We start from the raw sequence: 13788 nt of genomic DNA on the forward strand, positions 1-13788 counted from the left end.
TTAGACCTCGGTTTCCTGGTGTTTAAAACAAAACAGGTGAAGAGGCCTCTAAAATCACCCTCCACTCTAAATGTTATGACCCTAGAAACGTCACCAGTGATATAATCCTCACCCTAACATATTTGGAATGCCAACAGCCAATAATGCCTCTATAACTGTCTGTTAGCATGGGGAGATACATTTCAACCTTCTGGGAAATGCTGATGCCAAATAGAAACTTGACAAAACATCTATCTTTTGCGACATAATTTCACAATTTTTAAAAATAATTTATAATAAATGACTCAAAATGTTGTCATATTTTTGTGGCAGGCAAAGATATGATCATCCTTCTGTCTGTAACATAAAAGGCAGCAATGGCTCTTTAATTACATGAGCACCAAAAATTATAATTTAGACACAAGTCTATGAAATTCTAGACGAGCTGATCCTTGACCACTGAAACAGCAACAATTGGGCTGAACTTAATATTTTTTTTCTGTTTGCCTATTTCCAAGTTTTAGATAATTTTTCTTTTTATTTATTTTTTTTAACATCTTTATTGGCATATAATTGCTTTACAATGATGTGTTAGTTTCTGCTTTATAACAAAGTGAACCAGCTACACATATACCTATATCCCCATATCCCCTCCCTCTTGCGTCTCCCTCCCACCCTCCCTATCCCACCCCTCTAGGTGGTCACAAAGCACCAAGCTGATCTCCCTGTGCTATGCGGCTGCTTCCCACTAGCTATCTATTTTACGTTTGGTAGTGTGTATATGTCCATGCCACTCTCTCACTTTGTCCCAGCTTACCCTTCCCCCTCCTGTCCTCAAGTCCATTCTCTATGTCTGTGTCTTTATTCCTGTCCTGCCACTAGTGAACTTACTTTTATGATCTCTGTATTTACTCTGTTTCTAATATTTATTACTCTATTTTTGTTATCCATAAAAGTACTTTCTCTCTCAAAGGCCCACAAAGTGGTTTCTGCAAGTATAATCTGTGGGAGAAATCACCCATCTTTTATTAGCAAATAAATGTATCTCAGACACCTTCATTTTGGCATTAAGCATCTATACTCTGGCTCAGAAGCTTTTAATGAGCGTTGTCAATAAGCTATTTGTTCAGTCAAGAGAAGGGTCCCCCTTCCCTTAGAAGAATAAATTAGTCTTTTTTTCTGTCATGTCACTAACCACTGGCTCATCAAGTATTTTCCCATCCACTAGTGTGCTACTCTGACCCTCTCTTGCTGTGTTTTGTTCCCTACTTAAAGCAGAAATTCCTCTCCAGTGTTGGCAGAACCATGGGGGACCTAACCCCACTATATACCGAACAGAACTTTTAAAAGCAACTTCACACTCTGATTGTCAGCTGCTATTTTAATGCTCAAAAGTATACATTGAATGCCTTTCCTTTGATGCTTTGATGGGCTTTCTCATCTATGCTGTCACCCCATTTCTTTCTCACAACCCTAACAGGTCTCAGGCCCTTTTCAAGGTCTCATGAGGGCCTTTTTATTCACACTGATGATGGTGGAAGAATTAGCTCTCAGAGAAGTGATGGACGAAAGAATATGACATCTATTTCTGCCCCCCGGGACGTTGCTACTTCCTAACCTAAAGAGGAGTTCGCCAATGGTTTCAAACCAAGAAAAGAATGGCATCAAAGATTCCATTTGTTCAAATTATTCTGACCTATTTCTTTTTTAAATGATAGGGAAAGGATTGGCAATACTGCTTAAAATGCGCCTAAGGGGTTCCAGCAACATTCTGGATCACACAGTCTGTGAGAAGGCCTTAGATCAGAAAATATATTCTGATTCATGAGTTTATAAAACAAATACACCACGTCCTTTTCGTGTTCCCGTATTTACCAAACATATAACCCAAATTACATATCTAACTGAAAACCTAGAGGACTGGTTTCCCATCACATCTTTGGTCTTTTATTTATTCTGTTCATTTAGTTCATAGGCAGTTTTTGAGCATCTCCCATGCAGAAAGCACCTTGCTAGTTGTTAGAATGGATACCAAGGGGACCAGATGTGACTCCTAATGTCAAGGAACTCACCATCGGAGCCGCCCCTGGGAAACTCCCAATGATCCCACGTCTGAGCTGGATGTTTCCCTGGGCTCCCAGGACACACCTACCAGACTCTCCCAAAGCACACATTCCCAGTGCTCTAATCCATGATTTAGTGTCCAGCTCCCAGCTCCCGAACCTCCCAGCTCCTTCCCAAAGGGCATGTCTTATATGAGCAAACGTGCATCCCCCAGAGCCTAGGGCAGTACCAGGCACATGACAAGCAGTGACTCCGCCCGGGAAGTGGTGTGTGAACTAAAGTGAACACAAATAATAATGCATGTATGAAACAGAAGCATAAACCAAATGCATGTGTCTCATAAGAAAAATAAAATGTACGGGGCTTGAGAGGAGGGAGTTTGCACTGGGGGATGAGGGACAGCTTCCAGAAGCAAAAAGATTTTGAGCTGAGCCTGAAATATATTTGGGCAGGTGGGAGGGCGGGGGGCAGAGTGCAGCTGAGCATTCCAGATGGAGGAAACAGCACGAGCAAAACCAGGGAGATGCGAGAGAGGAATCGGGGCGGGGAGGGCGGGACGTGCAGGGGTTGAGAGAGGGGCTGAGGCTGGAAGCTGGAAGGGGTGACCTGGTGCCCCACTCACGGCTGGCTCGTCACTCTGCTCTGTGAGTCAGAGCTGAAATAAACAAACCTCAGAAACGGGAATTTACTGGGAGCCCTACCAAAGAGGCAAAAGCTTTTGAAAAAGGGAAAAAGATGGAGAGGCATGCTGATAGGAGACAGACAGGCTCCTGGAAGGATAGTGTCCCCTACCTAGACCACATGGGGTGTAGAGCAAGGACAGCAGGTGTTATCAGGCAATAGATAAAGCAACCGGTTCAGGCCAATGACTTATTTCTAAACCCAACCTAACCAGAAACACTCATCTGTAGGAAGACTAGGACTTCCTAGGGCTTGAGCCTTTGCCTTCCAAGAGTAGGGAGGGAGGTCACAGAAGGTCAGGAATCTTCGGAAGCCAACATTCCAGCGCTCTGCTCATGCATGGGCCCACACCTCAAGACAGAACTAAGCCACCGGCTCTAGAAGGGATTAAGAATGGCTCCTTGCCGTGATGCCAGCTCAATTCTTTCTCAAAACAAAGTCTGAGTAGTCAGCTCTAGTTTCCCATCTAAACAGCCTAAGGATGATGGATTCAGAAGGCAAGCACTAGAGAGATTTCTAAGGAATCTTCTAAGAATGGAGGCCTGACCCCATTTACCTATCAATATAGACCAGGGCCAATGAATAGGAAAGCTTTGTGATATGGATTGAACCATTACATCACTTAACAGCATTTATCTTTTTTATTGACTTTGTGTGACCTTGAAATTATTAACAATGAAATCTTGGGAAAAAAATACGGTGCATATTTGCTTTAGGGAATCAGCAAGAATAGGAAGACAGTAAGCATGGCTCTTGAGACCTCTATTTCCAGAATTATGATCCACAGTCGACTTTTGCATCTAAACAGCTTAAGGATGATGGATTCAGAAGGCAAGCACCAGAGAGATTTCTAAGGAATCTTCTAAGAATGGAGGCCTGACCCCATTTACCTATCAATATAGACCAGGGCCAACGAATCGGAAAGCTTTGCGATATGGATTGAACCATTATATCACTTAACAGCATTTATCTTTTTTATTGACTTTGTGTGACCTTGAAATTATTAACAATGAAATCTTGGAATAAAAATATGGTGCGTATTTGCTTTAGGGAATCAGCAAGAATAGGAAGACGGTAAGTATGGCTCTTGAGACCTCTATTTCCAGAATTATGATCCACAGTCGACTTTTGCATCAGAATTGCCTGGCTGCCCAACAAAAGGCATCATGATCTGAGTGGTGGGCCTGGAATACGACTTTTGTCAAGGGCCTCAGGTAAATATTGGGCAAAGTAAAATTTAAAACCAATCCTTTAACTTTCTTGGGCAAAAGATGCAATTGGGTAGAAAGGGAGCAATAATGAATCAGAGAAAAAAAGTGGAGAGAATCTTGTGATGGTTAATTTTATGTGTCAGCTTGGCTGGGCCATGGTGTCTAAATAATTGATCAAACGTTCTTCTGGATGTTTCTGTGAGGGTATGTTTGGATGAGATTTACATTTAAACCGGTGGATTTAGAGTAAAGCAGATTGCCCTCCATAATGAGGGTGGGCCTCGTCCAATCAGTTGAGGTCTGAATGGAACAAAAGGCTGACCTCCCCCAGCAAGAGGAATTCTGCCTTCAGACTTCACCTGCAACATCAGCTCTTCCTGGTTCACCAGCAGTCTGTCTCTGTACTAGAACTGCAACTCTTTCCTGAGTCTCCAGCCCAGCAGCCTCCCTCATCGGATTTTGGATTCCCCAAGACTCCATAATGGTGGAGCCACAATGAACCAATTCCTCAAAATAAATCTCCTTAATTGATTGACTTATATATATATATGTGTGTGTGTGTGTGTGTGTGTGTGTTTGCATGTACATATATATAATAAATATTAAAATTACATACATAAATTTTAAATCTACATATATATATACATAGATATCATATATATACATACAGAGAGAGAGAGAGAGATATCCTATTAGCTCTATTTCTCTGGAGAACCCTGATTAATACACATCTCTTGCTCTTGAGAGACAGGGTCATGGAACCCAACTGGATCTAAAGAAGGCTGAAGGCGCACACCAGGAAAGAGCCCTGACAGTCACCTAACAAGGTAATTAAGGAATCATCAAATAGGCAGCAGCCAACTTTGGTGACAAAGTTCAAGAAGAAGTAGTGGTCAACAGTCAAATTTTTTTCATAAAGAGAAGATTAGAATCAACCCTTGTAACAAAAGCAGTTTTCAAATACTACAGTGTTATAGTAAACATTTAAAAAGACCTTCCCAGGCTGGTGGGATATCTAAGAACAGCAAGCAAAAGCTTTATCACAAACCACCCATCACTCAAAATTGTGAAATATCCTCCAGCCAAAGCACATCTAACAAAAGAGAATTGAGTCCCATTACAAAATGAGAGTAGTGTGGAAGTAACAGAATTGCTTTTATCTTGATGAATGATCTAACAAAAAGATATAAAAATGACGAGAAACAATAAAATTAAACCACCAAATACAGTTCTTTTCGTTTTGTACGACAGAGTAGATTCTTGCATTAGGTGGAAGGCTGGACTACGTAACTCCTAATTTTGAGAAACAATAAAAAGAAAGAAACCTGAGAACAACAGTCTTTTATTGCTAGCAACAGCGTAAGCTGCTACAACAGCCAAAACAACAATCGCAGAAAACCACGGGACTCGAGTGGACACAGAAAAGATGCCCCGCCTTTCCATTCCCACTGCTGCCGTGGCTCTTCAACCCCCCACCGTCTTTTGGGGAACAGTAAGACTGGCCTCCAGATGTGTCTCATCAAGATGACAATGTGGCAGGTCTGTAAATGGACATGGCAATTCCAGCCTGATCATCTGCTTACAGTCACCAGGGGTAATTATCGTGTCTCAGACAGGATGACTGGCCACAGTTTCCTTAAATTCACTGAAGGCAAATGCAGGCTTTGACAGAATCAACAACAGCAGAGTTCTACACTTTAGAAGCACCTGGTGTGGAACTGGGAGGTAGGGGCAGGGGGCAGAAGGGTTATCTCAGGAAGGGGCACTCAGGAGCTGGTACCCGTAATGGAGCTGTGCTGACATTAGCATGGATTCCAAGGCTTTTGAGTCATTTTCTCACAAAAAAACAAAGCACTCTGGCAATGTTTGCCAAGTTACGTGCCAGGTGCTTAATACTGCTACTGCCTTGGCAATGAGTCCATTCTGAGCTACCAGGCAGAGCCTCTTAGCTAGAGCTTTCACGCAGATGAGACCCCCGGGCAGGCTGGATGCCACCGACACGCATGTGTTAAGATAACAGGGTGACTGCTTTTCGGACGAAAGGGTCATCCATTAGAAGAGAAAGCGCACATGCAGTCTCAACCACTGTGTCAGCCCGAGATTCTAAAGACAGCCCTCGGTTCTTCATTGAAGACACTTCTCTTTCACCAGTATGATCTTTTCAAGGGCTAATCGGGCCGCAGAATTGTTCACTGGGAATAGTAAGAATGAATTTGGGCAACACCCGTGTGCCTCCGCTCTGCAGCCTCACTTGGAGGGTGTGACCTCGTCCACCTCGAGCAGGTGGCATTCCTCAGCCTCTCACGTTCACCTCTTCTAGAACCTCCTTATCCGATAAGCTCCCCACTCCTTCCATCTGACATAGCTTGAATCTCCTAATCAGATAAGTTCCCCACTGCTTCCACGTTTTTGTACCCCTCCCTAGCCTTGATGGTCATAGACAAACACTCAATATCCTTTACGTTGTTTATTTTTGCATAGAATGAGTTGATAAATAAAGCTTCCCCTCAGGACAGAAAAGATGCAAGTCCAAGTTGGCCGAGACAGAAGAAAACGGGATCTGCAGGGCAGGCTCGGCTTGTGAAGGAAATCTCACGCTTCATCTCCTGGCTTCACGCCGGTCACTCTCCCTTCCCCCAGGGATTTGGTTGCGGCTTTGGTTTACACTTGTGCCCCTTTTCAAAGATTTATCAGAAATTATTATCCCTGCTACTTTCTTGGGTTCCTAACCACATTCTGCCCCCTACAGGGGATATCTTACGAGACAATGGTATATTTAAGCCCCTGCAATATTACACTTAAGACACAGGTTTCCCAAGACAACATGAGCAGTACTTGAAAGTGTCTTCAACAGCCCTTTTGTCCATTAGTACCAGACCTCTCACTTGTCTAAGTTCACACCACTGTTACTGTACGTGCTGACATTACCACAAGGAGGTGTCACCAAAGAAAATTTACCTGTGTTACCCTTCAAACTGGTCTAAAATAAACCATGCTCTTTGGGGATTTGGGGAACCCACTTTCACGTAGCACGAACCTCAATATAAATATGTGTAGAACTGGGGAGAGGGGAATGGAGAAAAAGATGCAGGCAGGAGTTGGACGTAGCAAGTGGTGAGAGGGATGGGCGTCCCCTAATGGAACAGGGCCCCTGGTAAGGTGCAGAGTCTCCCTCTCTCACCCTGATCAAGGGGAGCCTGGACTCCACCTGCCAAAATTGTTCTAAGGGAACCCTATACTGATGGAGATTGGCTTCCGGGATGGCTGGTCCTTTCCTGGTCTGACTCCTGGTCCCCGTCACTCGGGACATGTCCTCAGCCCCTGTCCCCTGCCCACGTGACCTCAGCTGCTAAAAAGAAGAGGGGACGGGGCTCAGGTCTTCCAGAGTTGATGGCGCTGGTCCACGAAGGCCAAACAGAGTGAGTCAGCCTTCTAGCCCCTACCTCCTCCCCGTTCCTCCTCTTACTTTTCCCTTACTTCTGTAACTCTGTTGTCGGCCCTGGAGATGTGCAAAGTCTAAGGAGGGAATTAGGTCACAACTGGGAAGTAGATGACTCTGTCTTAGCTTTTCTTTCTTCCACTTCTCGATTCTGCTACCAGATATGATAATACTTCTCACAAAATCCTTACTTGATACCAAAATGAGGAGGTCCAGCACTGCACAAATTTTTTAGTACTTTGTTTAAAAATTATATGGAAATTTATATATCTGTATGTTGCATATAAATTAAAACCAGAAATTCGGGGAGACTTTCAGCAAATGCACTTGCTCTCTCCTCCTTCCTCCTTTATATATATATATATATACATATACACACACACACACATATACACACACACGTATGTATATGTGTATGTGTGTGTGTGTAGGTGTGTGTATATGTGTGTATATGTATATGTGTATGTGTGTGTATATACATGTGTGTGTGCGTATATATGTGTGTGTGTTTATATGTAAATATAGCCTTGTGTAAATATATATTTTTAAAGCTCCCAGGTGTCCCCTCACCTCTGATGGCTTCGTGGTGCATCTTCCTCTTCCCGAGCACTCCAAGTCGTTTGCGTGGCTCTCCCCTGGTGCACAGGTGCTGGCCTTCACCACCAGAGTCAAGCGCAAAGCCACGATAGATTTAGTAACAGAATCATTCACAAAACCTAAAAGAAAATGGGACAATAGTAAATGTAAAGTCAACCAACATTCTTCTGACAAGACCATGACTATAGTTTACACAACATTCAAGTAGGGCAAACAAAACAAAATGCAGTAAGTTAAGCCAAGGAATAAAAGCACGTGGCTAGTGGCCATTCGGACCTCGGGCCTTTAAGGTAGGCCACTCTTCCCAAGCATCATGAGGAATGCCGGTCGCCAAGGAAAAGGAGCGCCAGGCACTCCGTCATCACCTTAGTTGCTTTGCTTTGTTCCTGCTCCTACCCTCTGTGGGCCACTCTGTCTCTGAATTCCATCACTGCATTAGCACCTTAGAATTCTCTCTGCTTTTGAACCCGTCTTTTCCCCGGTGAGCCACGTGCTTCCATCTCCCTACTCTCTGTCTTCCTGGCTGCTCTGAATAGTCGCAAGCACTAAATCTCCCCCACCCACCCTGCTATGGGTCTGCCCGAGCAGCTCAGTGCCCTCAACAGTGGGCATGCAATATGGGTCACATTCTACGTTGGGTTTTTTCATAAGTATCTACTTGATCACCAATCTGACTGCACTGTATCAATTTCAGTTATGTGGTTTTAACCATCTAATAAAACAGGACCAATCATAGTTGAATACTGATCACAAAAGCATTCATGTGTCATATTTACCACTGAATGATCTTTATGTCAAGTGCAGCTATTTGTACATAGTTGGTAGCAATAAACATGGAATAAATAATAGTCTCCAACTGGCATGAGGAAATAATACTGTAAGTATTGTGTATCAATGATATAATTATTTCATTAAGAGAGTGTACCTTTTTCTAATCAGAATATTCATTTATTTAGGAATGATTTTTAACTTCAAAATGAACAACTTATAATTAACACCTGCATCACCCAGGAGAAAGACTCCTGCATTACCCAGAAAAGGTGCTTAAGACAAGGGGGTGGAAATGATTCTAGACAGCCATGCCTCTCTAAGCCCCAATTTTCTTTTTTTCTGGGACTCTTTTCACATCAAAAAAGCATGCTTTTTATGATGACAGCTGGACACAAGCAGAAAGCGAGGCTGTCTGGGCAATGGGGCAACACGATCACGCTGCTCCTTGGACCCGGAGGAGCATCCAGGGACAACAAATCTGCAAAGGGCAAAGCACTACATTAGTGCAAGGGATGTTTTTAACAGGCAGAAGATGGGTTCAAAACAGCAGCAGAGGATTTAATCCTGTTCACAAGCATCAAGGTTATGTTGGGAAATTTGTGCAAGTCAGAGTGGAGTGGAGACACACCTCAACTTCAAGTTTGGAATTAGGAGCCAAATATCTCTTAGTGTCTCGGTAAAGACAGGCACTGCTGGTCTGACACGGAGTAGTATTTTACATCCACAGAGAACTAGTTGCTTTCTTCCTAAGATTCCCTATTGAAAACTTTATGGTAAATTGGCTTTGGGACAGAATGAAAAGGATGGTTTAGGCAAACACACCTCCTCTGTAGAGCTTTCTACTTCTTGGTCACAGTCCCACATCACACAGACACCTCACACCTCCTCCCAGCGCCTGCACATGCCCTGCTCATTCCAACTCTGTAAACGTTCCCATGGTGCCTCTTTGCCTGGAATATACCTCCTTCTCCAGTGATCATAGCTCAGTTCTCATCCTATTCACAAGCCTTTCCCCAATTCCCCAGCCCCCTCCCAGCTCGACCATGTCCATCTGCACTCAAGTACATACTGTTACGTACAGGTCCCTGATTATTTTATGTCTTGGATGGTTACTTGTCAAAACACCTTTACTGTAACTTCCTTGAGGGCAAGGGACAAGTCTCAGAGAAGTGGCAAGTAGGAAGTCAGGATACAGGTACACATAGGACCAGAGCAGTAAAGACAAGTCCCAAAGAGGAGTTTCCAGAGTGTGCTGTCATCCAACAAGTCCACTTGGAAGAACAGCCATCATTAGAATACATAAATTCCTGTTTACTAAGAAAGTTGCTTACCAACTTTGATAGAGAAATAAAGCCTGGTACAATGTAGGAGTGCTACCAGAATTCTTATTTTAAAAGACATTTTTACACATAAAATAGTGGAGGTAAAATCAGGTAGTAATTATAAAGGTATTTTTCATCTCTTTGCTCTGTTCTCTAGCTTCACATTAAATTATTTGAAAAATCTATACCATCTGTCTCCTTACTAAGCATTTAGATCACAGAACGCTCTATAATTCTCTAGAAGAGGCCTCTCTCCAAAGGTTATTTTAAAAATTCTTTTCAAGTATTAAATTTACTGAGCCAGTAGAAATTCAATTGAGGTGGCCCTGAACCAAGATGGCAGAGTAGAAGGACGTGCTCTCACTCCCTCTTGTGAGAACACCAGAATCACAGCTAGCTGCTGGACAATCATCAACAGGAAGACACTGGACTTCACCAAGGAGGATACCCCACATCCAAAGACAAAGGAGAAGCCACAATGAGACGGTAAGAGGGGCGCAATCACAATAAAATCAAATCCCACAACTGCTGGGTGGGTGACTCACAGACTGGAGAACACTTATACCACAGAAGTCCACCCACTAGAGTGAAAGTTCTGAGCCCCATGTCAGGTTCCCAACCTGGGGGTCCGGCAACGGGAGGAGGAATTCCTAGAGAATCAGACTTTGAAGACTAGTGGGATTTGATTGCACGATTTTGACAGGACTGGGGGAAACAGAGACTCCACTCTTGGAGGGCACACACAAGGTAGTGTGTGCGTCGGGACCCAGGGGAAGGAGCAGTGACCCCAGGGGAGACTGAACCAGACCTACCTGCTAGTGTTGGAGGGTCTCCTGCAGAGGTGGGCGGTGGCTGTGGCTCACCGTGGGGACAAGGACACTGGCAGCAGAAGTTCTAGGAAGTACTCCTTGGTGTGATCCCTCCCAGAGGCTGCCATTAGCCCCACCAAAGAGCCCAGGTAGGCTCCAGTGTTGAGTTGCCTCAGGCCAAACAACCAACAAGGAGGGAACCCAGCCCCACCCACCACCAGTCAAGCAGATTAAAGTTTTACTGAGCTCTGCCCACCAGAGCAACACCCAGCTCTACCCACCATCAGTCCCTCCCATCAGGAAACTTGCACAAGCCTCTTAGATAGCCTCATCCACCAGAGGGAAGACAGCAGAAGCAAGAAGAACTAAAATCCTGCAGCCTGTGGAACAAAAACCACATTCACAGAAAGATAGACAAGATGAAAACGCAGAGGGCTATGTACCAGATGAAGGAACAAGATAAAACCCCAGAAAAACAACTAAATGAAGTGGAGATAGGCAACCTCCCAGAAAAAGAATTCAGAATAACGATAGTGAAGATGATCCAGGACCTCAGAAAAAGAATGGAGGCAAAGACCGAGAAGATGCAAGAAATGATTAACAAAGACCTAGAAGAATTAAAGAACAAACAAACAGAGATGAACAATACAATAACTGAAATGAAAAATACACTAGAAGGATTCAATAGCAGAATAACTAAGGCAGAAGAACGGGTAAGTGACCTGGAAGACAGAATGGTGGAATTCACTGCTATGGAACAGATTAAAGAAAAAAGAATGACAAGAAATGAAGACAGACTAAGAGACCTCTGGGACAACATTAAACGCAACAACATTCGCATTATAGGGGTCCCAGAAGGAGAAGAGAGAGAGAAAGGACCAGAGAAAATATTTGAAGAGATTATAGTCGAAAACTTCCCTAACATGGGAAAGGAAATAGCCACCCAAGTCCAGGAAGCACAGAGAGTTCCATACAGGATAAACCCAAGGAGAAACATGCCGAGACACATAGTAATCAAATTGGCAAAAATTAAAGACAAAGAAAAACTATTAAAAGCAAGGGAAAAACGACAAATAACATACAAGGGAACTCCCATAAGGTTAACAGCTGATTTCTGAGCAGAAACTCTACAAGCCAGAAGGGAGTGGCATGATATATTTAAAGTGATGAAAGGGAAGAACTTACAACCAAGATTACTCTACCCAGCAAGGATCTCATTCAGATTCAATGGAGAAATCAAAAGCTTTACAGACAAGCAAAAGCTAAGAGAATTCAGCACCACCAAACCAGCTCTACAACAAATGCTAAAGGAACTTCTCTAAGTGGGAAACACAAGAGAAGAAACGGACCTACAAAAACAAACCCAAAACAATTAAGAAAATGGTCATAGGAACATACATATCGATAATTACCTTAAACGTGAATGGATTAAATGCTCGAACCAAAAGACACAGGCTCATTTAATGGATACAAAAACAAGACCCATACATATGCTGTCTACAAGAGACCCACTTTAGACCTAGCGACACATACAGACTGAAAGTGAGGGGATGGAAAAAGATATTCTATGCAAATGGAAATCAAAAGAAAGCTGGAGAAGCAATATTCATATCAGATAAAATAGACTTTAAAATAAAGAGTGTTACAAGAGACAAGGAAGGACACTACATAATGATCAAGGGATCAATCCAAGAAGATATAACAATTATAAATATATATGCACCCAACACAGGAGCACCTCAATACATAAGGCAACTGCTAACAGCTGTAAAAGAGGAAATCCACAGTAACACAATAATAGTGGGGGACTTTAACACCTCACTTACACCAATGGACAGATGATTCAAACAGAAAATTAATAAGGAAACAGAAGCTTTAAATGACACAATAGACCAAATAGATTTAATTGATATTTATAGGACATTCCATCCAAAACCAGCAGATTACACTTTCTTCTCAAGTGTGCACGGAACATTCTCCAGGACACATCACATCTTGGGTCACAAATCAAGCCTCAGTAAATTTAAGAAAATTGAAGTCATATCAAGCATCTTTTCTGACCACAACAAAATGAGATTAGAAATCAATTACAGGGAAAAAAAATGTAAAAAACACAAACACATGGAGGCTAAGCAATACGTTACTAAATAACCAAGAAATCACTGAAGAGATCACTGAAGAAATAAAAGAAGAAATCAAAAAATACTGAGAGACAAATGACAATGGAAACACAACAATCCAAAACCTATGGGATGCAGCAAAAGCAGTTCTAAGAGGGAAGTTTATAGCAATACAATCCTACCTCAGGAAACAAGAAAAACTCAAATAAACAATCTAACCTTACACCTAAAGGAACTAGAGAAAGAAGAACAAACAAAACCCAAAGTTAGCAGAAGGAAAGAAATCATAAAGATCAGAGCGGAAATAAATGAAATAGAAACAAAGAAAACAATAGCAAAGATCAATAAAACTAAAAGCTGGTTCTTTGAGAAGATAAACAAAATTGATAAACCATTAGCCAGACTCATCAAGAAAAAGAGGGAGAGGACTCAAATCAATAAAATTCGAAATGAAAAAGGAGAAGTTACAACAGACACCGCAGAAATAAAAAGCATCCTAAGAGACTACTACAAGCAGCTCTATGCCAATAAAATGGACAACCTGGAAGAAATGGACAAATTCTTAAAAAGGTATAACCTTCCAAGACTGAACCAGGAAGAAATAGAAAATATGAACAGACCAATCACAAGTAATGAAATTGAAACTGTGATTAAAACTCTTCCAACAAACAAAAGTCCAGGACCAGATGGCTTCAGAGATGGATTCTATCAAACATTTAGAGAAAAGCTAACACCCATCCTTCTCAAACTCTTCCAAAAAATTGTGGAGGAAGGAACACTCCCAAACTCATTCTA

The 13788-nt window shown here is 42.5% G+C and overlaps 1 protein-coding gene across 1 annotated transcript in view; it reads right to left on the minus strand.

Moving 5' to 3' along the window:
* The window catches only part of DNER (delta/notch like EGF repeat containing), a 333091-nt gene that overhangs the window by 156221 nt on the left and 163082 nt on the right, over nt 1-13788 (minus strand). Inside the window, exon 5 of the mRNA XM_036858573.1 lies at nt 7945-8090. Coding sequence (XP_036714468.1) covers nt 7945-8090 — 146 coding nt within the window. The remainder of the gene's footprint in view (nt 1-7944; nt 8091-13788) is intronic.

Source organism: Balaenoptera musculus, chromosome 7 (genome assembly GCF_009873245.2).
Source record: "Balaenoptera musculus isolate JJ_BM4_2016_0621 chromosome 7, mBalMus1.pri.v3, whole genome shotgun sequence".
In the NCBI taxonomy this organism is placed as follows: domain Eukaryota; kingdom Metazoa; phylum Chordata; class Mammalia; order Artiodactyla; family Balaenopteridae; genus Balaenoptera; species Balaenoptera musculus.